Genomic DNA, 26,828 nt, shown 5'->3' on the forward strand with positions numbered 1-26,828 from the left:
CGTGGGAGACCTAAAAGAAGCTCCTGGCTCCTGGCTTTGGATCAGCTCAGCTCATGCCACTGTGGCCATTTGGGGAGTAAACCAGTAGATGGAAGGCCAACCGACCTCTTTTTTGTTCTCTCTTTAACTCTACCTCTCAAATATTTTTTGAAAGTAATAAAAAAGCAATGAAGCTGTACTCTTGTCTTACACCATATACAATAACTAGGTAACGAGGTGGTCTAAAGACCTAAACATAAGATCTAAAATTATGGGACTGGCACTGTGGTGTAGTGGGTTATGCTGCACCCCGAGACGCTGGCATCCAATATGGGCACTGGTTCAAGTCCCAGCTACTCCACTTCCAATCCAGTTCCCTGCTAATGTGTGCCTAGGAAAGCAGCAGAGGATGGTCCAGTACTTGGGCCCCTGCATTCTCGTGGAAGACCTGGAAGAAGCTACTAGCTCCTGGCATCAGCCTAGACCAGCCCTGGCTGTTGCAGCCATTTGGGGAGTAAACCAGTGGGTGGAAGGTATCTCCCTGTCTCTCCCTCTCTCTCTGTAACTCTTTCAAATAAATAAATATTTTTAAAAATTTTTTTTAAAAACCCCAAATTACAAAACTCAAGTGAAACAGAAAAAGTTTATGACATTAGATTTGTCAATGATTTGGACATGATACCAAAGACATAGCCAACAAAATCAGAAAGACAAATGTGGTGCAGGCATTTAGCCAAGAGATTAAGAAACCCACAAACCATATTAGAGTACCTGCATTAATTTCTCAGCTCCAGTTTCTGCCAATGTAGACCCTTGGAGGCAGCAGTGATAGCTCAATTAGTTTGGTTCCTGCCACCCACACAGGGAAGACCTAGATTGGGTTCCTGACTCCTGCCCTTCAACCCTGGCCCATCCCAATCATTGTGGACATTTAGGGAGTGAATCAGCAGATGGGAGTCCCAGTGTCTCTTTCTCTACTTCTCAAATAATTTTTTTCAATATTTAAAAAGCAAGATTAGAGTCAAAGACCTACAGCCAGAGCAGCATGGAAGGGGGCTTCCAAAAGAGGAAAAAAACCCAAAGGCACTGATATTAGTGGGGTTTTTAAGTACAATCTTGGGGATGAAACTGTCAATCAATAAGGTGGGAATGGCCGGCACCGCAGCTCAATAGGCTAATCCTCTGTCTGCGGCGCCAGCACCCCGGGTTCTAGTCCCGGTTGGGGCGCTGGATTCTGTCCCGGTTGCCCCTCTTCCAGGCCAGCTCTCTGCTGTGGCCCGGGAGTGCAGTGGAAGATGGCCCAAGTGCTTGGGCCCTGCATGGGAGACCAGGAGAAGCACCTAGCTCCTGGCTTCGGAGCAGCCATTTGAGGAGTGAACCAATGGAAAAAGGGAGACCTTTCTATCTCTCTCACTGTCTAAACGCTGCCTGTCAAAAAATAAAAAAATAAAATAAAATAAAGAATTAAAAAAAATAAGGTGGGAACAAACCCAACCTGATTTACAATTCTTTATCCTATCTGGCTTGCTCATGATTAAAAAAAAATCCAGAAGGGTGAAGTAGGTAACTTGTTTTTACAATAAACTGTAAGCTCAATAGGAATCACCACTCCCTTGTTATTTTCATGGAAAATTTGGAGATTGCTAAGGAAGGGGAAAGAACACTTTTATCTTGCTGAAGGTAACTTTTTCTTTGGAGTGGAGGGAGGTCATTTTCCACTCTGAATTTCCAGACTCCCTGTTAATCCATCTGACTCCTCACATTCCCCCCACCCCAACAAGAATGGAGCCTAACAACTGTTAGTGGGGCTGGGAGATGATCACTCTGGCTGCTTCATGCTGTAAATTGGTATCATTAGGAACAGGAGTCAAGACAGGGTTCCAGCAGGAGGGGGCTTCTCAACGGGGATGGCATTGCCACCTTGCAGAAACCGCTTCCATCTGAGGTTTCATGTGCATGACCACCTAGAATTTCACTGTTTCAAGTCTAGAGAAAATGCATCTAACAAGCAGTTTAAATTCATAGAGCCTAAAACTAAGGACAGTGTCATTAGCAGAAGACCTAAGAAAGGTTCTGTCTAAACCAGGAGCAAGCTTTCTCATTGAGAGGCAAAAATAAATTGACAGAAGGGGCTTGATAATAATCAGGTGGGTTGCCAGCGCCATGGCTCAATAGGCTAATCCTCCGCCTGCAGCACTAGCACACCAGGGTTCTAGCCCAGGTCGGGGCACCGGATTCTGTCCCGGTTGCTCTTCTTCCAGGCCAGCTCTCTGCTATGGCCCAGGAGTGCAGTGGAGGATGGCCCAAGTGCTTGGGCCCTGCACCCGCATGGGAGACCAGGAGAAACACCTGGCTCCTGGCTTCGGATCAGCGCAGTGCGCCGGCCGCAGCGGCCATTGGAGGGTGAACCAACTGGTAAAGGAAGACCTTTCTCTCTCTCTCTCTCTCACTGTCCACTCTGCCTGTCAAAAAATAATAGTAATAATCAGGTGGGCTAAGGCCTGGCAAGATATGAGGTACAGATCTATCTTTTCACATGGAGTACTGGAGACATCATTAAGGGAGGTGTGAACCTCCTCAGGATAGCACCCTGTTGACCTTCATTACCTAGCTGGCCTGGTTCACTCCCCAGATGGCCGCAACAGCTGGAGCTGCGCCGATCCAAAGCCAGGAGCCTCTTAGGTCTCCCACATGGGCGCAGGACGCAAGGACTTGGGCAATCTTCTACTGCTTTCCCAGGCCATAGCAGAGAGCTGGATCGGAAGAGGAGCCGCCGAGACTAGAACAAGCACCTACATGGGATGCTGGCACTTCAGGACAGGGCATTAATCTGCTGCGCCACAGCACTGGCCCCTGCCATTTCTTTTAACCCACAGTTCTGTGTTCCATTAGGGTGCGTAAGAACCCAAATTTAGTTTTTTTAGTTTCTTTCTTAAGCAATTCTGACTGTTTTTATGGAATGATTGTTTCAAGATTTTTATTCATATAAGTCTTTCCAGATAACAAAACAAAGTTTGGTTTTATTTTATTTACTTTTTTTTTTTTTTTTTTTTTTTGACAGAAGAAAACTCAGTTTATGTTGGACCTAGCAGCTGGGATGCCCACATCCATACTGGAGTGCCTGGGTTCCAGTACAGGTTTCAACTCCAGGTTCCAGTTTCCTACTGATGCAGAATGCAGACCCTGAGAGGCAGCAATAACAGCTCAAAGTAGTTGGAGACCTGGATGCCATTCCTGGCTCTGGCCTCACTCAGTCCCAGTCGTTCTAGGCATGTGGGGAGTTATCTAGCGGATGGGAGTTTTGCCTCAATAAATTCATCAATCTTAATCTTTGTTGCAATTACATTAAGGTCCTCTGCAAATTAAAGATACATGTTAAATTTAAGATATACATGGGATTTTAGTGTTCTTAATTTTTTTCTACCTTGAAAAATTTTGAAACTTTCCTTATGAATTATTTTCAGTGTGTTTCTAAACAGCTCAAACACTAATGGGCCGGCGCCGTGGCTCAATAGGCTAATCCTCCACCTTGCGGCGCCGGCACACCGGGTTCTAGTCCCGGTTGGGGCGCCGGATTCTGTCCCGGTCGCCCCTCTTCCAGGCCAGCTCTCTGCTATGGCCAGGGAGTGCAGTGGAGGATGGCCCAGGTGCTTGGGCCCTGCACCCCATGGGAGACCAGGAAAAGCACCTGGCTCCTGGCTCCTGCCAGGATCAGCGCGGTGCGCCGGCTGCAGCGGCGGCCATTGGAGGGTGAACCAACGGCAAAAGGAAGACCTTTCTCTCTGTCTCTCTCTCTCACTGTCCACTCTGCCTGTCAAAAAAAAAAAAAAAAAAAAAAAAAAAAAAAAAAAAAAGAAGAGCTGGCCAGGTAAATGCAGGTGGTATCTCGAATACAAAATTTACAGTTCTGTCTGCAACGCTGCTGACCCTACTTGTCTGTCCCCTCAGCAGCAGTGGTTACTTTGGAAGCTGGGCAGAGCTAAGGGCTTTTCAGCTCAGGCCCAACAGGGTCCGGCGGCTCTGACCCAGCAGTCCTCCAACCACCAAGGCAGTTCCATTTCCAGTGACCCAGCTCTTTCAAATAATTTTCTTAAAACAGAGAAATGAGACTACAGCAAATTCAAGTAACTTATGAGAGAAAATATTTTTAAGTCATGTTCCTTAATATCCAGGCTATATAAAGAGGTCTCACAACTCAACAACAGCAACAACAACAACACATCCTTTTTTTTTTTTTTTTTTTTTTTTTTGGGACAGGCAGAGTGGACAGTGAGTGAGAGAGAGAGAGACAGAGAGAAAGGTCTTCCTTTGCCATTGGTTCACCCTCCAATGACCGTCATGGCCGGCGCACTGCGCTGAATCTCTCCAAAGGTGATGTAGTCAAACAATGGTCAACAAGCATACAAAGGTGTTCAACATCACTAATCATTAAAAAAACAAAATCCACAATGACCCATCAGATCACACCCATCAGGATGGCTAGTACCAAAAATATAGAGGGGCTGGCATTATGGCATAGTAGGTAAAACTGCCACCTGCAACGCCAGCAATCCCATATAGGTGTGCAAGTTCATGTCTTAGGCTGCTCCATTTCCAATCCAGTCCTTGATGATGGCCTGGTTAAAAGCAGTGGAAGATGGCTAAAGTCCTTGGGGGCTCTGCTACCTACGTGGGAGACCTGGAAGAAACTCCTGGCTTCAGCTTTGTCCAGCCTTGGCCATTATGGCCATCTGGGGAGTGAACCAGCAGAGGAAAGATCTCTTTCTCTTTCCCTAACTCTTTCAAATAAATGTATTTTCTAGAATTTTAAAAAATACAGAAAACAGCGTGGACAAGGGAAGTAGAAAAACTGGAACCCTTGTGAACTGTTGGTAAGGATTCAAACTAATGCAGCTAATACTGAAAACAGCATCCTCAAAAATTTAAAAACTCTCAGATTCATATAATCCAGCATATCATATTTATATATCATATTCACATAATCCTTAAAAAGTGAAGTGAGTCTCAAAGAGATATATTTGCACAGTCATGTTGACAGCAGCATTATTTAATAGCCAAGGGGTAGAAGCAACTCAATGTCCACCTAGGGGTGAATAGATTAAATGTGGCATATACACAAAAAGGAGTATCATTCAACTTAAGGAAAAAAAAAAAAAAAGGAAGCAAATCCTATCATATGCTATAACATGGATAAACCTTGAGGATATTATGCAAAGTAAAATAGGCCAGTCACAAAAAGACAACAAGGCAGGATTCCACTTAGACTAAAGGTATCTACAGTAGTCAAATAGAATAGTGACTTCCAGAGACTGTGGTTCTGAGAGCAAAGGAATAGTTGTATGAGGGATACAGAGTTTCAGTTCTGTAAAATGTAAAAGTTTTGGAGATCTTTTGCATCATAATGTGAATACTTACCATTACTGAATTATAAACTTAAAAATGGTTAAGATCTTAAACTTTATGTTGCATGGTTTTTAGTACAATTAAACATTTTAAAAATTTATTTAGAAACCCTGAAAAGTAGATATTTCAATACAACAATTAAATTTAATGCATTACCTCACAAATGTAGACTGCCTAATAGAACTATGTTGGCTTTCTTCGGGGGAAAAATTAAAAAAATTAAAAAAGAATTGAATTAACTGGCAATTTAGTTATCAGACAATTCTCAAGTAGTAGTTACTGAGAGATGAGTAATCTGGAAGTCACTGTCTGTCTTCATTCTCATTTTGACTTCGCACAATTTTTTGTGTTCCCTGCTAGCCCTTCAAAGTGTAAGCAACAAAATGACAATATGGTTATCTTCCATCCCCACCAAGAACTGAAGAAAAAACTATACCGATGGAATTTAACTGAGAAATTACTTCCAACAGAACACACCCTCACATTATTAAAAACAGAAAACACCATTTAGAAATAACTCCTGTCTGAAAGTGAGAACTAACAGCATGCTTTCACAACCCCTTCAGCTCTAACCCTAAGAGAACAGAGCCAGGGAAGATCCAGTGTCAAAGTGACCTTACCTCAAAAATTATTTAAAACAGACTAAGCAATCATCATATTACAGCCCTGTTCTACTTTCAAAAGTAACAAAGAGCCTGTTCTGTGGTAATAATACTGCTCCCTAAGAAAATAGGATAAGGGGCCACCTACAATGCAGGCATCTCATATGGGCAGTGATTTGAGTCCCAGTTACTCCACTTCTAATCCTGCTCCCTGCTAATTCCCTGGGAAAGCAACAAAAGATGGCCCAAATCCTTGGGCCCCTACACTCACGTGGGAGACCCAGAAGAAGCTGCTGGCTCTTGGCTTTGGCCTAGCCCTGCCCTGGCCATCGCAGCTATTTGGAGAGTGAATCAGGGAAGGTAGATCTGCCTCTCCCTCTCTAACTCTGCCTTACAAATAAAGAAAATAAATCTTAAAAAGAAAAAAAAAAAAAAAGGGACAAAAGAGTGGAGTATCATGGCACAGAGGGCACAGTAGCACAGTGGGTTAAGCCATGACTTGGGATGCCAAAATCGCGTATCAGGAATGTCCCAGCTGCTCAGTGTTTCCAATGCTGCTGCCTGTTAACGTGCATCCTAGGAGGCACCAAGTGAAGACTCAAAACATGAGTCCCCCCCCATACAGGGGAGACTCATTTGGAGTGCCTGGCTTCAGCCTGGCCCAGTCCTGGCACTGGAGGGTATTTGGGGAGTATACCAGCAGATGGAAGAGATCTCTGTCTCTCTTCCTCTTCTGCACACACGAGCATGCAAATACTCTGCCTTTCAAATAAAATAAATAAATTTTTAATAAAAATCTTAGGAGGGTTCTGCTTCTTAAAACAGCCAAGTATCTTCTAAAGGAGGAATCCCCAAAGAAAACTATAAAATCTTAAAAACAAGATATTTAGAGAATTGACTATCAAAATGAACTTGGCTGGCGCCACGGCTCACTAGGCTAATCCTCCGCCTTGCGGTGCCAGCACACCGGGGTCTAGTCCTGGTCGGGGTGCCGGATTCTGTCCCGGTTGCCCCTCTTCCAGGCCAGCTCTCTGCTGTGGCCAGGGAGTGCAGTGGCGGATGGCCCAAGTGCTTGGGCCCTGCACCCCATGGAAGACCAGGAGAAGCACTTGGCTCCTGCCATCGGATCAGCGTGGTGCGCCGGCTGCTGCGCGCCGGCCGCGGCGGCCATTGGAGGGTGAACCAACAGCAAAGGAAGACCTTTCTCTCTCTCTCTCACTGTCCACTCTGCCTGTCAAAAAAAAAAAGACCAAAATAGTGGCCGGCACTGTGGCTCACTTGGTTAATTCTCTGTCTGCGGCGCCAGCATCCTGTATTGGCGCCAGGTTCTAGTCCTGGCTGCTCCTCTTCCAATCCAGCTCTGTGCTGTGGCCTGGGAGGGCAGTGGAGGATGCCCCAAGTACTTGGACCCCTGTGCCTGCATGGGAGACCAGGAAGGAAGAAGCACCTGGTTCCTGGCTCTGGATTGGCGCAGTGCCGGCCATGGTGGCCATTTGGGGGTTGAACCAACGGAAGGAAGATCTTTCTCTGTCTCTGTCTGTCAAATTAAAAAAAAAAAAAAACGAGGCTGGCACTGTGGCATGGCAGGTAAAGCCACCGCCTACAGTGCTGGCATCCCATATGGGCACCGATTCGAGTCCCAGCTACTCCACTTCCAATCCAGCTCTCTGCTGTGTCCTGGGAAAGCAGTAGAGGATGGCCCAAGTGCTTAGGCCCCTGCACCTACATGGGAGACCTGGAAGAAGCTCCTGGCTTCAGATCAGCTCAGCTCCAGTCATCTGGGGAGTGAACCAGTGGATAGAAGACCTCTCTTTCTCTCTGCCTCAGCCTCTCTATAACTCTGCCTTTCAAATAAAATAACTAAATCTTTAAAAAAACAAGTAAGTCAAATTTTAACTGGAAATGTTATCTGTATGAATTTTATTGATAATCCATCCAGGATTTCAAAACAGCCAGGTTATTAATTGATGTTTTTGTGTTTTAATGCCTGTAATTCCTCAGGTAACCACTATCTACCAGAATAGGTTAAGTAGCACTTGTTTACAAATATAACAGACCAGAAACAAGAATGTCTGAAGAAAATTATCATGAAATATTCTAAAGAATCAAACCACACAAAACAAAAAAGACTTGCCAAAGTTACACAAAGGCTACTCTTTCCTGTACTGTGGTACAAGACAATTATCAAATCTTCAAATGGCTCACTACTGCCCACATGTATATGAGGAGGCTTTAAAAATAATTTTTAAAACAAATTTTAAAACCAAGACTTTAAAAAAAAAGATTTGAAAGTCAGAGTTACAGAGAGACAGAGATCTTCCATTCACTGGCTCACTCACCAGATGAGCCCAGTGGCCAGGGCTGGGCCAGGCTGATGTGAGGAGCAAGGAGCTTCCTCCGGTCTCTACGTGGGTGGCAGGAGCCCAAGTACTTGAACCATCTTCTGCTGTTTTCTCAGGCTATTAGTAAGGAGCTGGATCAGAAGTGAGGCAGCCAGTCCATAAAAAGGCATCCCATAAGTGATACCAGCATTACTGGTGACAGCTTAACCCATTACACCATAATGCTGGGCCCAAAACCAAGATATTGTTAATCCAAATTGTTTAGTAAGACAAAGAAAGCAAAGAGAGGTTACCTTGACAGCTTTCTGGGAATTGGGCAGTCCTTCTTCTATGTCTTCTAAAAGAATTCCTCCTAGTCCTCGCTGGTCATGCTGATCTAGGAGCCTCAGCAGGGCCTTCTTATCTTTTAAGTCGTACTTAGGCTTGAAAGCATATTTCCCATCTATGACCTCAATTTTAGGATTGTTGACTAATGCCTGTAACAGTGACACAATTTAGATATATTACCAAAAGGAAATGTCATATATACATTATTAAATTTTCATTTTAATATTTAACACTACCCAATGCAGTAGCAAATTTAAAATATTCTGCAAGGACAACTAGCAGATCTAAAGCACTGTACATCCAGGATTCTAGAATAGCTAAAGGTCAGCTGGTGCTCACATTTTACAAAAAAAAAAAATTTTTGCATTATTATTTACATAATCCCTTAGGAGAGAAATAAACCACTTTATTAAAATGCCATTGAAAAAATCTGAACCCATGTTCTTTTGGAAGACAAAATGTGTAAGAGCCAAATAAATATCCATTAATATTAATAGACAAGTAAGCTGGGTTACTGCCCATCCCAGTCCAAAGTACTGTTCCTCATACACTGGAATTGTAACTTAGTGAAAAGCATTACCCTGGAATGAACAAATCAACGATCATTGTTCCCCCACCTGGTATCTACTGCCACTAGTAGTTGTGCAACAACCTGAAATCCATCAGCCTTAGCCATAGAAAAATTGCACCAATGGCAGCTACAGAATGAAACAAAAAAGAGTGCAGGGATTAATGAGTGTAATTAGGTTCCTAGTTAGTTCAGCTGTACAACTAACAAGGAAAGGTCTTCAAGAAAGAGTAACCCTACGTGTTTTCTGCTGCAGCTGTCAGCCTGGCCTGAAAAGGAGAGAGAAGAAAGGCATAGAGAAGAAAACAGGGAGACTAGAATAGTAATACAATGCAAATAACTTTCGTAATGTTTACTTTTTTGGATTTTTAAAACTTCTAAATTTATTTGAGAGACAGAGACAGAGGGCTCCATCTGTTGGTTCACCCCATTAATGTGTCCTTGTTAACTGGGAGGCCAAAGCTGGGAGTTCAATCCAATCTCCCACATGGGTTAGGTAAGGACCCAACTACTTGAGGCATGACCTGCTGCCTCCCACGATATGCAGTAGTCACAAGTTAGAATCAGGGTGTGAACCAGAAATAGAATTCAGGTACTCTGATGTAGGATATCTTAACCTCCAGGCTAAATGCCTATCCACACCCAAAATAATCTTTCAAAAAATTTAATTGTTTGAAAGGCAGAGTGACAGAGAGATAAAGAGGGAAGGAAGGAGGAAGAGGTAGGGGGAGAGAGATTTCTCTTTTGCTGTTTCACTTCCCAAATGCCCACAACGGTTGGAGCTGGGCCAGAGGTCAAAGCCAGGAGCCAGGAACTCTATGAAAGTTTCCCATGGAGGAGGCACAGACTCAACACATGAACCATCACCTATTGCCTCCCTGACTATGCATCAGCAGAAAGCTGGAATCAGGAGCTAGAGCCAGCAATGGAACCCAGGGCACTCCAATGCGGGATGCAGGTGTATCAACCTGCCTTTTTTTTTTTTTTTTTTTTTTTTGGACAGGCAGAGTGGACAGTGAGAGAGAGAGAGACAGAGAGAAAGGTCTTTCTTTTGCCATTGGTTCACCCTCCAATGGCCGCTGCAGCTGGCGCACCGCACTGATCCAAACGCGGGAGCCAGGTGCTTCTCCTAGTCTCCCATGGGGTGCAGGGCGTAAGTACTTGGGCCATCCTCCACTGCACTCCCTAGCCACAGCAGAGAGCTGGCCTGGAAGAGGGGCAACCGGGACAGAATCCAGCTCCCCGACCGGGACTAGAACCCGGTGTGCCGGTGCCACAAGGCGGAGGATTAGCCTAGTGAGCCGCAGCGCCAGCTCAACCTACCTCTTAACCTGTAGGCTAAGTGACTGCCCTAGCCCCCCAAAATAATCTTTAATTAATGTTAGTAAGTCTATGAAATTCCATAGGTAAACCAGCAATTTTCAATGTGGACTAATATTTGTATACGATTAATATAACAAACTACAATGATACCAATTAACTGGCTTATTATGAAAATCAAGAACTCTATTTTACTTGGTAAGATAAATCAATTTTATTTTAGGAATTTTAATCTTTTAAGAAAAAGTAAAGGGGCTGGTGATGTGGCATAATGGGTAAAGCCATCGCCTGCAGTGCCAGCATGCCATATGGGCTCCCGTTTGAGTCCCAGCTGCTCCACTTCCAATTCAGCTCCCTGATCAATGGCAACTAAACGAGCATCTAAAATGATACCCATTGAAGTGAAATGGACACTATGGGAGACAATGACATGAGCAGCCCTTGTCTAGACTGTTGAAGAACAACTTACTATTTTATTCCTTTTAGCATTTTTGTTGTTGTTGTTGCTCTGTTTGTTCTACGTAACTGGTTGAACTCTGTAATCAATGCACAATCATTCTTAGGTGTTTAAAATTAACAGAAAAGTGATCTCTGTTAAACACAGGAGTTGGAATAAGAGGGAGGAGATATATAGGTTGGCACATGCTCACTCGGACTTACCTCCAATGGTGGAACTAGAAATGTGTCAGGGGATTTCAGCTCAATCTTACCAAGGAGGCAGGTACCAATGCCAGTGCACTTGGTAAAGTGATAAGTATAAATACACAACTGATCAAAAAGATAGGTAAGTATCGAAGAGATTTCACAAATAAGACCAGCGTAAGCAAACAATGAAGGACAGAATTAAAAGGGAGAGTATGATCCTGTGGGGGAAGCAGGACACACAGCAGACTCATAGAATGGCAAAGGCCCAAAACAGCACTCCGGCCTCAGAATCAACCCTTGGGACATTCGGATCTGGCTAAAAGGTTCATGAGAGTCTCACAGGCATGGGAAGCCATGACATGTTGGCAAAAAACAATCTAAATGAAAGATCCTGGTGAACAAGACCCCAGCAGAAGGAACAGGCCATCAAAGAGGGAGGCACCTTTCTCTGAAGGGAGGAAGGAACCTCCACTGTGATATGGCTTTGACTAAACAAGTTCAGAGTTGGTGAACTCAAGGGGCTTCCATAGCCTAGACAGCTCATAGCAAGAGTCTCGGGTGATTGCTGATGTCGTAAATAAGAGTGCCAATTGTTAAATCAACAACGGGAGTCACTGAGTACAGGCTCCCCAAGTAGGATCTGTCCTTAATGTGTTTTACTATGAAACTTAAAAACAACACTACTAGTCGAACAATGCCCTATACCTTTTGCGGTTGTGTGAGTGCAGCCTGTCGGAATCCTTGCTTAGTGTATACTAAGTTGATCTTCTGTATATGAAGGTAATTGAAAATGAAACTTGATGAAGGGCAGGATGGGAGTGGGAGAGGGGAGGGCTGCGGGAGGGAGGGAGGTTGGGGGGGGAGCCACAACAATACAAAAGTTGCACTTAGTAAATTCACATTTATTAAATTAAAAAAAAAAAAAAAAGAAGTAGAGGGTGTAATAGTGGGTACCAGGGTCAAGCAGGGCCTGCCTCTTGGCAGGATGTTGATAAAATGGTACAAAATTTCAGGTAAATAGGAGGAAAAAGTTAAAACCGTCTATCGTATAACATGAAAACCACGGAACAAAGTGTATTCTTGAGGATTTACTAGGAGTAAATTTTAAGTGTTCCCATCACAAAAAAGATAAGTGTATTCAGATAACTCATATCCATTAATTCATTTAGCCATGTCATGTATTTCAAAATATTGTGTTATATGTGATAAATGCAAAAAAATTTTTGCCAGCTAAAATACATTCATAAGTAATAAACAGGCCTATTCAATAGCAAAAAAAAGGGGGGGGGCGGCAGAAGATGGTCCAAGTCCTTGGGCCCCTGCACCCATGCGGGAAACCAGGAAAAAGCTCTCGTCTCCTGGCTTCGGATTATGCAAGCTCCAGCCATTGCGGCCATCAGAGGAGTGAACCAGCAGATGGAAAATCTGTCTCTCCCTAACTCCGCCTTTTAAATAAATAAAACTTAAAAAAAAAAAAAAAGCACAGATTTCAATATTATTTAAAAACATTATAAAGAAAATATCTCCTGGTTATTAACCAATTATTTTTATTATATTTTAAGCCTTTTCTTACCTCAGTCATTAACCACTGTTTCTGCTTGAGTCCAATATCTAAATGCTGGGTTTCATCCAAAATTTCTTCTAAAGTTAGAGGATGTGTGTCTCCTCGCTGATGTCGTGTCTATTGAGGGAAGAAATCATTGTCAGTGTTTTAAAATGCTAGATACACTAAATCAAAGCTACCCATAAATAAATCCTTTCAGGAATATAGAACATGTATTATTTGAGGCAGTAAAATTATACTAATTAAAAGCACTGATGATGAAATCAGATAGAATAAAAAAATCATATAACAAGAAAAAAGCATTTGCAACTCACATCACAAAGAGCTAATCTTAATATTTAAGAGCTCCAAACACCTAACAAGGAAATACCCAAAGAGACGAATCCTCAGATGACAGAAAAAGAAATACAAACGATCTTAAACATACGAAAAGACACTCAATTTTTGCCAAGATATTTCTCACTTATTCGAGCTGAACAATTCCAAATGTCTGCCAATTTTATTAGTGAAACTAGAGGAAAATGCCTTTCTCAAAGACTACTGATAACAGTATAAACTGGTACAACCCTAGAGAGCAGTTTGGCAGTGTGAATTAACTAAATCCTTTGACATAGCAATCTTATTTCTAGGAATTTACCCTATAAACATGCCAGCACAGCACAAAAAAAGTGATTAAAAGTCATTGCAATATTGTTTGTACAAGAAAAATACTAGAGGGGCCAGCGCTGTGGTGTAGTGGGTTAAGCCGCCACCTGCAGTGCCGGCATCCCACATGGGCACGGGTTTGAAACCTGTCTGCTCCACTTCCAATCCGGCTCTCTGCTATGGACTGGGATAGCAGTAGAAGGTGGCCCAAGTCCTTGAGCCCCTGCACTCACATGGGAGACCCGGAGGAAGCTCCGGCCATTGCGGCCAATTGGGGAGTGAACCAGTGGATGGAATACCTTTCTCTCACTCTGCCTCTCCTTCTGTGTTTAACCCTGACTTTCAAATAAATAAATAAATCTTTAAATATATATGTATATTAGAAATAACCCTAGTGGCCATTAACAGACAATTCACTAAGTAAACTGCATCCTACATGCTACTGTTCAGATGTTTAATGCTATGTTCTCTATGTGCTAATTTTTTTAAAAAGATTTATGTATTTATTTGAAAGGCAGAGTTACACAGAGAAGGAGAGACAGAGAGTGGTCTTGCATCCACTGGTTCACTCCACAATTGGTTGCAATGGCCAGAGCTGTGCCAATCCAAAGCCAGGAACTTCCTCCAGGTTTCCCACACCGGTGCAGAGGCCCAAGGACCTGGGCCATCTTCTACTGCTTTCCCAGGCCATAGCAGAGAGCAAGATCAGAAGTGGAGCAGCCGGGTCTTGAACCATGCCGGCACGGCAGGTGGCGGCTTTACCCACTACGCCACGGCGCCAATTTAAAAAAAAAAAAAAGCATTGCTACTTCACTGGCCGTAGCATACGTTTTCATAATGGCTTGCCTTTTTTTTTTTTTTCTTTATTTTTTGACAGGCAGAGTGGACAGTGAGAGTGAGAGAGAGAGAGAAAGGTCTTCCTTTTTCCATTGGTTCACCCTCCAATAGCCGTGCGGCTGGCATGCTGCAGCCGGCGCACCGCACTGATCCGATGGCAGGAGCCAGGTGCGTATCCTGGTCTCCCATGGGGTGCAGGGCACAAGGACTTGGGCCATCCTCCACTGCACTCCCTGGCCACAGCAGAGAGCTGGTCTGGAAGAGGGGCAACCAGGACAGAATCCGGCGCCCCAACCGGGACTAGAACCCGGTGTGCCGGCGCCACAAGGTGGAGGATTAGCCTAGTGAGCAGCGGCGCCGGCGAGCATAATGGCTTGTAATAGGGCTTCTCAACCAGCATTCCACAAAACCCTAAAGTTACAAAAAAAAAAAAATCAAGATATTAAGAAATAAATGTTTTAACTTCACAAAGTACTAATGCTTATGGTTAACAGGTCATTACTGAGTTCATGCTAGCAGTTTCATTAGAAGTCTATTAGCAGCAAGCAGTAGCAGCACACAAGTAGGACTATGTTCATGCTGCTAAGATCACCTCTTTTTTTCTGCAAAATGGAGGAGAGCTTTTATAACTGGTAAACCATACACCTCACAAATGGGAACACAGGGGAACGAGAATGTCAGCAATTCCCTTCCAAATTATATCCCCCAACTTCCCCTTACAGTGTCAGTTAACTTAGGGGAGCAATCAAGCTCTACAGGCATAAATAGGAAATCTGACGGAAATGTTCACTGATTCAAGTAATGTTCACACACCATGATTCAACTGCTATCTGCTGCTCTTCTGTTGTAAATGCGGCAAAGCACAGATCATGTAGTAAAAAAAAAAAAAAAAAAGTAACCTTCACTGTGAGGTTTTCTTTCTTTTTTTTTTTTTTTTCTTAACTTTCTCAGTTGTTATTCCCCTTACCTGCTGCCTTCCAAGGTATGCATTAGCAGGAAGCTGGAATAGACAGCAGAGTTGGGACTCAAACCCAGGCATTCTAACATGGATGTCCCAAGCAGCGTCTTAACCACTGTGCCAGATACCTCTATCCCTAGTACTTGTTTCACAAACATGTCTGACCAACCGATGTGATTTTTTTTAAGATGATATTTGTGATGGAAGAGGATTCCAAATCTAGACTGATAAGCAATTTTACTATGGTTAATAATAAAGAACTATAATTTCCCAAGTCATGTTACTATACCAATATAGCAAGAAATACCAAACTGGGGGTACACCACATATGATATAAGCACCCCATTCTGGATTGCTGATTTGAGTACCAGCCACTCTACTTTTAGTTTAGCTCCCTGCTAATAATGTCTGGGAAGGCAGTGGAAAATGGCCCAAGTGCTTGGGTCCCTGCTACCCATCTGGGATACCAGGATGGAATTCCTGCCTCCTGGCTTCAGCCTGGCCACAGAAGACATTTCAGGAATGAACCAATGGATGAAAGATCTCTCCCCACCATCCACCCCACCCAGCCTCTGCTGCTCAACCTTTCAACTACATAAATCGTTTAAAAAAAAAAAAAAAAGAGGGAAGGGCTGGCGCTGTGGCTAGCAAGCTGAGCCTCTGTCTGCGGAGCAGATATCACATATGGCCACCCGTTCATGTCCCGGCTGCCCCTCCTCCGACCCAGTTCTCTGCTGCAGTGGAAGATGGCCCAAGTGCTTGAGCTCCTGCACCCAGGTGGGAGACCTAGAAGAATCTCACGGCCTTGGATCGGTCCAGAGATAGTGGTTGCAGCCATTTGAGAAATGAACCAGCAGTTAGAAGACCTATCTCTGTCTCTCCCTCTAACTCTCAAATAAATAAAATCTTAAAAATAATGAGGGATGATACAAGACAACAACTGACACTACAAAGCTAACTACTAATCAACAATTTTCACATGGGATGGTAATCCTCCTTTTCCACTGTGCATCGCCTATGGCAAACAACTTATAATAGATCCAGGAAACTGAAAAGACAAAAAATCCACCAGTAGACAAATCAAGGTACTTACTAGAATCTCAAATCAAAGCTTTATTATTGTTTTTAACTTTTGTTTATATAATTTCACTTTATTTGAAAGGCAGAGAAATGGATCTTCCATCCAATGTTTCACTTCTTAAATGCCTACAACAGGCAGAGCTGGGCTGGGTCAGTCTGAAGCCAGGAGCCTGAAATTTATTCCGGTTCTCCCATAAGCATGGCAGAAACCCATATGCTTGAGCTATCATTTGCTGCTCTGTAGTGTGTACATTAGCAGAAAGACAGAATTAGAAACAGAGCCAAGCTGGTGTCACGGCATACTAGGCTAATCCTCCACCTGCGGCGCCGGATTCTGTTCCGGTTGCTCCTCTTCCAGTCCAGCTCTCTGCTGTGGCCCGGGGGGACAGTGGAGGATGGCCCAAGTGCTTGGGCCCTGCACCCGCGTGGGAGACCAGGAGGAAGCACCTGGCTCCTGGCTTCGGATCGGCGCAGCGTGCCAGCCGTGGCAGCCATCTGGGGGTGAACCAATGGAAGGAAGACCTTTCTCTCTAACTCTGCCTGTCAGGAAAAAAAAAAAAAAAAAGGCACAGCCGAGAGTCCAACCAGACACTTCATTATGAGAGGCAGATAGCCCAAGCAGTATGTCAACTGCTGGGCCAAACACATGCCCCTGTTGTTTTTTGTTTGGATCCATTCTTTAAGATTGATTGATTGATTTAAGAGACAGAGAGGGAAGGGACAGACAGAGTGAGCTCCCATCCACTGACTCACTCATCCTAGGGGCTAAAGATGGGAGCCAGGAGCTTCATCCAGATCTTCCACAAGGATAGCAGGAATCCAGTCTCTCAAGCCATTGCCACCATCCCTGCTGCCTCCAGGGTCTGCAGTCAGAAGTTTCCCAACCAGGCACTCCAATATGGAATACAGGCATCTCCACCTGCAGCCCAATCACTAGGCCAAACAATCATCTCTGGGAAGCATGTTATTAGTAGCAGAACTTACTGCCCATAAAAGGGAGAGGAGGCAGGTATAACGAAGCTGGTGGAGATTTTAAAATGTCATCCTGTAAGAGGCTGTACTCTCCAACAGCAAACAGATAACACATCATGATGCTGAAGAGGCTTCATAAACTAAGAAACAATCTATGCATGCAGGGTGACAAATCAAAAGATTCCACCGACATGAGTATGTCACATAGAAATCTTAGAAAATTTTAAATGATATTGAATCTCAAAAGCTTTTCTGCACAAAGAATTACCACAAACAAGCAAAGGCCAGGACATATGTACTATGGGATCTTCTTATCTAGAAACAAAGTATCTTGGAGAAACTGTGCTGGAATCAGCAATGGACCAAATTAAATTTCTGTTGAAATTTAATCCCCTTCAGCCGGCGCCGCGGCTCACTAGGCTAATCCTCCGCCTGCGGCGCCAGCACCCCGGGTTCTAGTCCCGGTTGGGGCGCTGGATTCTGTCCCGGTTGCCCCTCTTCCAGGCCAGCTCTCTGCTGTGGCTAGGGAGTGCAGTGGAGGATGGCCCAAGTGCTTGGCCCCTGCACCTGCACCTGCATGGGAGACCAGGATAAGCACCTGGCTCCTGCCTTCGGATCAGCGCGGTGTGCCGGCAGCAGCGCGCCGGCTGTGGCAGCCACTGGAGGGTGAACCAACGGCAAAAGGAAGACCTTTCTGTCTCTCTCACTGTCCACTCTGCCTGTCAAAAAAAAAAAATGTAATCCCCTTCATGAGGTATTAAGAACTGGGACTGCTGGCCGGCACCGCGGCTCACTAGGCTAATCCTCTGCCTGTGGCGCTGGTACCCTGGGTTCTAGTCTCGGTTGGGGCACTGGATTCTGTCCTGGTTGCTCCTCTTCCAGTCCAGCTCTCTGCTGTGGCCCAGGAAGGCAGTGGAGGATGGCCTAAGCGCTCGGGCACCTGCACCCGTGTGGTAGATCAAGAGGAAGCACCTGGCTCCTGGCTTCAGATCAGCACAGCACGCAGGCCGCAGTGCAACGGCCGTAGCGGCCATTTGGGGGGTGAACCAACAGAAGGAAGACCTTTCTCTCTGTCTCTCTCTCTCTCACTGTCTAACTCTGCCTGTCAAGAATAAAAAGGGCCGGCGCCGCGGCTCACTAGGCTAATCCTCCGCCTTGCGGCGCCAGCACACCGGGGTCTAGTCCTGGTCGGGGTGCCGGATTCTGTCCTGGTTGCCCCTCTTCCAGGCCAGCTCTCTGCTGTGGCCAGGGAGTGCAGTGGAGGATGGCCAAAGTCCTTGGGCCCTGCACCCCATGGCAGACCAGGATAAACACCTGGCTCCTGCCATTGGATCAGCGCGGTGCGCCGGCCGCAGCGCACTGGCTGCAGCGGCCATTGGAGGGTGAACCAACGGCAAAAGGAAGACCTTTCTGTCTCTCTCTCTGTCCACTCTGCCTGTCAAAAAAATAAAATAAAATAAAAAAATAAAAAGAACTGGGACTGTTAAGAGGTAACTCAAGTAAGCCATTCATGGACTAATGGATTAGTGGACTGATGGGTTATCCCAGGAGTAGCTTTCTTAGAAAAACAAGCACTCTCTCTACCTAGCTTACTAACTCGTCCTGTGGCACACTCTGTTGTCACAAGACACTGCCTTCTTCTAGCATCAAAAACCCTTGAAAATGAAATGAAAATTGTCTTGAATGGTACTACAAAAACGATTTGCTTTATTAAACAAAGACCACTGCACTTGAGCACATAAATATCTTGCTACAAACAGAAATCCAGGGGCTTACTGAAGAAGGTATCCTTGACAGAACATTTAAGCTGAAAGGTGAATTACCAAAGTACTTTCAAGAAAAGAGGACATGCTTTATTAAGTACTCTGAAAGTCAAGAGTGACTGCAGAAGCTAGCCTTCTCAGCAGACTCTAGTTTCCAATGCTATGGGCCAGTTGAACAAGTTAAGAAAAAAATCCTTTATTTTCAATTGACAGGAATTTTGGATTTCAAAGGAAAACTAAATCTTTGGGGGAAAAAAAATCATGTGGCATAAGAAACCCTTTAATGCTGTTTGGATTTAAGAGTGAGGAGGGACATCACAAAGTTTCATATTAAAAACCATCTAGCGGGCTGGTGCTGTGGCACAGTGGGCTAAGTCTATCTGCGGTGCCGACATCCCATATGGGCGCCGGTTCATTTCCCAGCTGCTCCTCTTCCAATCCAGCGCTCTGCCTGTGGCTTGGGAAAGCAGTGGAAGATGGCCCAAGTGCTTGGGCCCCTGTGCCCATGTGGGAGACCCAGAAAAAGCTCCTGGCTCCTGGATTCTGGCTTCAGATTGGGCCAGCTCCCGCCACTGAAACTATCTGGGGAGTAAACCAGAGGATGGAAGACTTTTCTCTGTCTCTCCCTCTGTAGTTCTACCTCTCAAATAAATTAATAAAATCTAAAAAAAAAAAACCACCTAGAAGAAATAAAGAATAAAACTTAACAGTATTTTCCCTTTCAAAACAAATGTGAGCCTGAATAAAAAAGACTTTCAATCTTATGCTCATCTGGGGACAACTACAAATAAATTTCCTACTGATATGGTTGGAGGAATTAAGCAGCAAATTTAAAAGAAAAAACTGGGGGCAGCACTGTGACATAGCGCTGCCACCTGTAGTGTCAGCATCCCATGAGTACCTGTTCAAATCCCGGTTGTTCCACTTACAATCCAGCTCCCTGTTAATGCGACTAGGAAAGCAGCACAAGATGTCACAAGTACTTGGGTCTTTGTTACCCATATGGGAGACCCAGGTGGAACTCCTGGCTCCTGGCTTCAATCTGGCCCAGCCCTGGTCGTTACAGCCATTTGGGGAGTGAACTAGCAGTCAGAAAATATCTGTCTCCTCTCCTCTATGTAATTCTGACTTTCAAATAAGTAAATAAATAAATCTTCAAAAACAAATAAAACAAAACAAAGGTACCAGCATTATACACAGCAGGTTAAGCCGACATTGCATATAGGAGTACCAGTTCAAGCCCCAGTTTCCAATTCGAAAGGCAGCGTGACAGAGAGGGAGAGAACTTCGCCCAGGTCTCTCATGCAGGTGGCAGATCTCATGGGCCGCTGCTTTCCCAGGCACATTAGCAGGGAGCTAGATTTGGAAGTGGAGCAGCCGGGACTCAAACCAGCACCCATATGTACCCCTGATGCTACAACACCAGCCCCAAAATAAACCTTTAGAAAAAAAAAAAAAAATTGACGTTTACTCAACCTATACTACTTAGAGTTGATATCTTTTCTGAGGAGGAAGCACTATCAAAGAAAAGAAAAAGTAGGCTAAGAAAATAGACAAAATATAAAGAAAAATATCCTTTTCTAAAGAACACTGCTAATGATCACTGCCTTATATCCACAAATCACCGAGTAGTTATCATGTTAGCTGGATTTTTAACAATTTACAAGGGTTTTCTAAAATCTTCAAATCATTACAGGAGTTCCTCCAGAATAAAAAAAAAAAAAAAAACCAAAAAGCTGAAAAAGGTCTTTTTCTTTCTTTGGGAAGGGGGCTAAGGAATTTTGCCTCTACCACTTACTTGCTACAAATTGTTGCCACAAATGGATGTGAAATGTTGCCAGAAACTTTTTATCTACTGAGATGATCATATGTTCTTATTTCCTGTTAATATGACTTAAACAGATTCATTTTCAAATATAAGCCAGTCACCTTCCTAGTTTATCACTTTACTTCATCATGATGACAGGTTCATCTGTTTAAGGATTTTAATATTTCAGGAAAGACACTGATAATTAAAATATTTATTTAAAACTTAAATCTAGGTTCTTGACCTAGCCCTATTATTGACCAGAACTGTGCTTATGAGCCAGGCATTTAAGTTCTATGAATTTCAGAGGCTCTAAATTCAATTGCTAGAATTAATTCAGAAGACAGGCTAGTGGTTCTCAAACTTGAGCATGAATTGCATCACCTAAAGGGCCTCATACAACAGACTGCTGTGGTGCACTCCCAGAGTTTCAAATTCAATAGGAAAGGCCCACAGATCTGCAGTTCTAGCAAATTCCCAGCTGATACTGACACTGCTAGGTTGGAGAATGACACGGACACACTGAGCTAGAGTAAACCAAATTAGCTAAATTTGTCAGCATGACGCTTTACATAACTGAGATATGTGGGCATTTAATCTACTGGTTAAGTCACTCACACTTCACACTTGGAGTACCTAAGTTCAATTCCTGGCTTTGGCTGACTCTAGCTTCCTCCTAATGGGAAAGCAGTGGTGATGGCTCAAGCAATGGGGCCCCAGATATGCACCTGGGAGGTCAGGATTGTATTCCTATCTCCAGTCACAAGCTGTGGGCATTTGAGGAGAGAACCGACAGACAGGAGCTCTCTCCAAAAACAAACAGGATAATGGTCCGACTTTAAGGGAAAAATCATTGGGAAAAAAAAATTCACCTTCATGATTCCTTGTCTAACACTCTCTTCTTTCAATTTCAGATATAGAGAGACAGAAGGAAAAGTTCCCATCTGCTGGTTCACTCCCCGAATACCTTAAACACTTCTGGACCTGGCCTGGGACCAAAGCCAGGAACTCAGTCTAGGTCTCCCACATGAGCAGCAGGGACCCAATTACCTGAGCCATCACTTCTGCCTCCTAGGATGTGAATTAGCAGGTATTTGGAGTCAGGATTCAGAGCCATGGGGCCAGTACTGTGGCGTAGCGGGTAAAGCCACCGCCTGCAGTGCTGGCATCTCATATGAGTCCAGGTTTGAGTCCCAGCTGCTCCACTTCCGATCCAGCTCTCTGCTATGGCTTTGGAAAGCAGTAGAAGATGGCCCAAGTCCCTGGGCCCATGCAGCTGCATGGGAAGACCTGGAAGAAGCTCCAGGCTCCTGGCTTTGGATCGGCACAGCTCCAGTCATTGCAGCCAATTGGGGAGTGAACCAGTGGATGGAAGACCTTTTTCTCTCCCTCCGCCTTTCCTTCTCTGTGTAATACTGACTTTTGAATAAATAAATAAATCTTTAAAAAAAAAAAAAAGTCAGAGCCAGGTATCAAATTCAGGTACTATAATATAGGATGCTAGCAGCTCAACTAGTATCTTAACCTCTAGGCCAAATGCCTGCCTACAAAGGAAAAAATCATTCTATCAAAGGCAGATCTATCATCTGAGAACTAGAGTCTCTGATGGAGAAATACAGATCCTTCATAAAGGCATTTTCACGATCATCTAAAGTGTTAAAAAAAAAAAAAGTTTGAAAGGCAGAGTTACAGAGAGAAGATCTTCCATCTGCTGGTTCACTCCCCAAATGGCCATAACAGCCAGAGCTGGGCAGATCCAAAGTCAGGAATCAGGAGCTTCCTGCTGGTCTCCCATGCAGGTGCAGGGGCGCCAAGTACTTGCTTCACCCGCCGGTGCTTTCTCAGGCACTTGAGCAGGGAGCTTAATCAGAGTGGAGCGCTGGGACTTGAACAGGTGCCCATATGGGATGCTGGCATTGTAGGTGGGGGCTTTACCTGCTACAACACAGTGCCAGCCCCTCTGGAGTGCCTTTTTTTTTATTTTAAAAAGCAGAATTACGGAGAGGCAGAGAGAGAGGTCTTCCATTCATTGGTTCACTCTCCGGATGGCCCCAACGGCAGAAGTTATGCCAATCAGAGGCCAGGAGCCAGGAGCTTCTTCCAGGTCTCCCACGCTGGTGCAGAGGTCCAAGCACTTGGGCCATCTTCTACTGCTTTCCCAGGCCATAGCAGAGAGCTGGATTGGAAGTGGAGCAACCGGGACTTGAACCAGCACCCATGTGGGATGCCAGCACTGCACACAGCAGCTTTACCTGTTACACCACAGCATCAGCCCTTGGAGTGCTTTTAAGACTAACTCATGGGCCAGCACTGTGGCATAATGGGTAAAGCAGCAACCTGCAGTACCAGCATCTCATATGGGCACTGGTTCCAGTCCTGGCTACTCCACTTCCGATCTTGCTCTCTGCTATGGCCTAGGAAAACAGTAGAAGATGGCCCAAGTCCTTTGGCCCCTGCACCCACATGGGAAACCCATAAGAAGCTCCTGGCTTCGCATCAGCACAGCTCTTGCCATTGTGGCCATTTGGGGAGTGAACCAGAGGATGGAAGATCCCTCTCCCTCTCCCTCTGCCTCTCCTTCTCTCTGCGTAAATCTGACTTTCAAATAAATAAATCTTTAAAAAAAATGACGAATTCCTGGGACCCATGTTGTAGTGCATTGGGTTAAGCCACCCCCTGCAATGCCAGCATACCATATGGGAGTCAGATCAAGTCCCAGCTGCTCTGTTTCCAATCCTCAGCTCCTTGCTAATGTGCTTGGGAAAGCAGTAGAAGATGGACCAAGGACCTGGTTTCCTATCAGCCATATGAGAGACCAAGATGGAGTTCCAGGCTCCTAGGTTAAGCCTAGGCCAGCCCTGGCCATTGAACTCATTTGGAAAGTGAACCAGCAAACAGAAGTACACTCTGTCTTGCATATACATGAATTCTCTGTCACTCTTTCAAATAAAAAATCTTTATTTAAAAAAAGAAATTCCTTTAGGCCATAAAATTTGTTTTAATCATTTCTGTAAAAATCATTCTAAAATGGACTATAAACTTTTTCAATTTGCTTAAACAGGTGCATTGAATATGGATTTTCAAGTGTTAAAACAGGAAATTATGGCCCCTGCTGGGATACCTAAAATTCTGGTATATTTTAATTGGAAGGCAATCAATCAGTGTTTCTTTAAATAACTTTATCTCTTCTATTCCCCCCCACACTCCCACCTTCTTTCAATGTTGTTCAAGAACACATTGTTCTTCAGGGAAGAGCCTAATCAAAGCCAAGAAAATACTGTTAAGAAATAGCTAATATGGGGCCGGCGCTGTGGCGCAGCGGGTTAAAGCCCTGGCCTGAAGCACCAGCATCCCATATGGGCGCTGGTTCTAGTCCCGGCTGCTCCACTTCCGATCAGCTCTCTGCTATGGTCAGGGATAGCAGAAGATGGTCCAAGTCATCGGGCCCCTGCATCCGCGTGGGAGACCCAGAAGGGACTCCTGGCTACTGGCTTCCGATCGGCACAACTCCAGCCATTGAGGCCATCTGAGGAGTGAGAGGATGAAAGACCTCTTTCTGTAATTCTTTCAAATAAATAAGTCTTTAAAAAAAAAAAAAAAAACACTCCACTAAGTAAAAGAATTCAACAGATATATCATCAAGTAAGAAAAAAAATAGCTAGTGTAAAAAGTTTTAGGGGTAGGGATTTTACACACTAGTTAAAACATCACTTGTGATGCCTGTGTTCTGTATCAGAGTTCCTGGATTCAAGACCTGGCTAGATTTCTGATTTTGGTTTGCTGCTAATGTCCGTGCACTCTGGAACGCAGCAGGCAATGTCCAAGTACTTTGGTCCCACATGTGAAACCAGTATCTAGTTCTAGGGTCCTGGCTTCTACCTGGCCAAGCTCCCGCTTCTATATGCATTTGGAAAAGGAACCAGCAGGTCAAAGACTTCTCTATTTCTATAAACTGGATTCCTTCTTTAAAAAACAGATTTTTTTTCTCAAGAATTTAAATGTAAGTCATTCTCTTCAATTCTCAAACTCATTTCTTAAGTATTTATTAGCCAGAAGAAAAACCATATTTAAAATGCTGAAGAAAAACGAATTAGGGTGACAAATTACTTCAAATATTTTCCAAGACCACCAAATTTTTCAAGTTATACAACATAAAACCCACAGATAAAAACTGTATTTGAACTATTTTAGATTGGGTACATTATTCAATATGGTAGTTAAAACATTTTATCAAATTAAATCAAATTTGTAGTCAACTCTGATTCTATCTTTAAAATACTTTCCTAGCTGTAAGTCTTTTTAGTAGTGGGTATCCTCCTCTTTCATTAGTTAGTAAAAATTAAATGTACAGGTATTGAGGCCAGTGCTGTGGGACAGAAGGTCAAGCCTCTGCCTGCAATGTCAGCATCTCATTTGGGCTCCACTTTTGATCCAGATCCCTGCTAATGCGCCTGGGAAAGCACCAGAGCATGGCCCAAGTGCTTGGGCCTCTGCACCTTTTGCTTCATTAACGTTATAATGATAAAATACAACAGAAGCAACAGGTATTTTTTAATTACTGTAAAAATGGATAAATCTACATAATTTTCACTTCAATTACTTCAATCATACCTTTTAGTTATGTATTTTATAGTTTCTTAAGAGTTAAGCATTATCTAAAATATGCGTTAACATGTTCATTTGAACTTAAAATATTCTATTATACAAAGCTAGTTTGATACATCTGGTTGGTCTGACAAATGGAGACTGACTGTTACCAGAAAATACATTTTTTGCTTTAATTTCTTTATTTGAGAAGCAGACAGACAGAAACAGAGTTCCCATCTACCGGTTTACTCCCTAAATGGCCATGACAGCCAGTTGTAGGCCGAGTGCCAACATGAGGAACTAGGAACACAATTGAGGTTTCCCACAGGAGTGGCAGGAACCTAACTGCTTGAGCCATGCTGCTGTCTTGCAGGCTGCATTAGTACAAAGTTAGAATTAAGGAACCAGAGGCAGGTATCAAACTCAGGCACTCCAATATGGGATACAGGTGTCTTTACCACTAGGCCAAATAAATGCCCACCCCAGGAGATCCTTCCTGGAACCTGAATAAGTTAAACCTTTATCCTGAATGTTTCGACAAAAATATTTAAACACATAATAAAGGCACCTTTACCAAAACACTGCACTGTTAAAGGTCTATTGAAATTAGTAATTTTATTTTCTTAATTAACTTCAGGAAAAGGAGGGAACTGATATAATTACATATTTGGTCAACAATTGATAAAGCCTTTTTTATATGCTTCCCAGAAACTAAAACAGTAAATGCTTAGGGACTAGGTAACAAATTATTCGGCAAGTTAGGTGATTTCCATTCTTGGGTCCTTTATTAGTTTTGTTGAAAACCAAACAGAACTATCAACCAAGAATGCTTAATGAGGACGAACTAAGTGATTTTTAATATGTAATTTAGAAAATTTTGCCACAATGAAACTTCCATTAGAATTGACTTACTTATATAAGAACATTTATTTCTCGCACTTAACCTACAAAACCTGAAACCAAGAAGTTGAGTGGGTTCTAAATTCTATTTTATTCTACCAGTAAGTAACACACATCCCCAGATATAAGAACTATTGAAATAACAGAGGAGTCAGGCTCCATTCATATCATTAAAGGATGGATACATTGGACAGAGAGAAACTCAAAATTTTGATATGTGCACTATTCTAATCAACTGTGTACTCATAACAAATCAGAAGATTTAAATTTTTTTTTACTTATTTTTATTTATTTGAATGGCAGAGATAGAGAGAAAGAGACAGGGAGAGACACACATTCACACAGAGAGAGAAACCTTCATATCTTGTTTACTCCCCAAATTCCCATAACAGTCAGTCCTTATACAAGTCAAAGCCAGCAGCCCAGAACTAAATGTCCATCTCTAATGTGGGCGGCAAGGTCCCAACTACTTGAGCCAGCAACTCCAGGGTGCATATTAGCAGGAATCAGGAGTGGAGCCAGGACTCAA

The 26,828-nt window shown here is 43.7% G+C and overlaps 1 protein-coding gene across 4 annotated transcripts in view; it reads right to left on the reverse strand.

The window, feature by feature from the left end:
• The window catches only part of GTF2E2 (general transcription factor IIE subunit 2), an 87,710-nt gene that overhangs the window by 25,992 nt on the left and 34,890 nt on the right, over positions 1-26,828 (reverse strand). For all 4 annotated transcript variants that reach the window (XM_089327295.1, XM_089327296.1, XM_070068516.2 and 1 more), the window contains 2 exons: positions 12,760-12,867; positions 8,620-8,802 (listed from right to left, as the gene is read on the reverse strand). In XM_089327295.1, coding sequence (XP_089183421.1) covers positions 8,620-8,802; positions 12,760-12,867 — 291 coding nt within the window. The remainder of the gene's footprint in view (positions 1-8,619; positions 8,803-12,759; positions 12,868-26,828) is intronic.

Source organism: Oryctolagus cuniculus, chromosome 2, assembly GCF_051225735.1.
Source record: "Oryctolagus cuniculus isolate XC-2025 breed Fujian yellow rabbit chromosome 2, ASM5122573v1, whole genome shotgun sequence".
NCBI lineage: Eukaryota > Metazoa > Chordata > Mammalia > Lagomorpha > Leporidae > Oryctolagus > Oryctolagus cuniculus.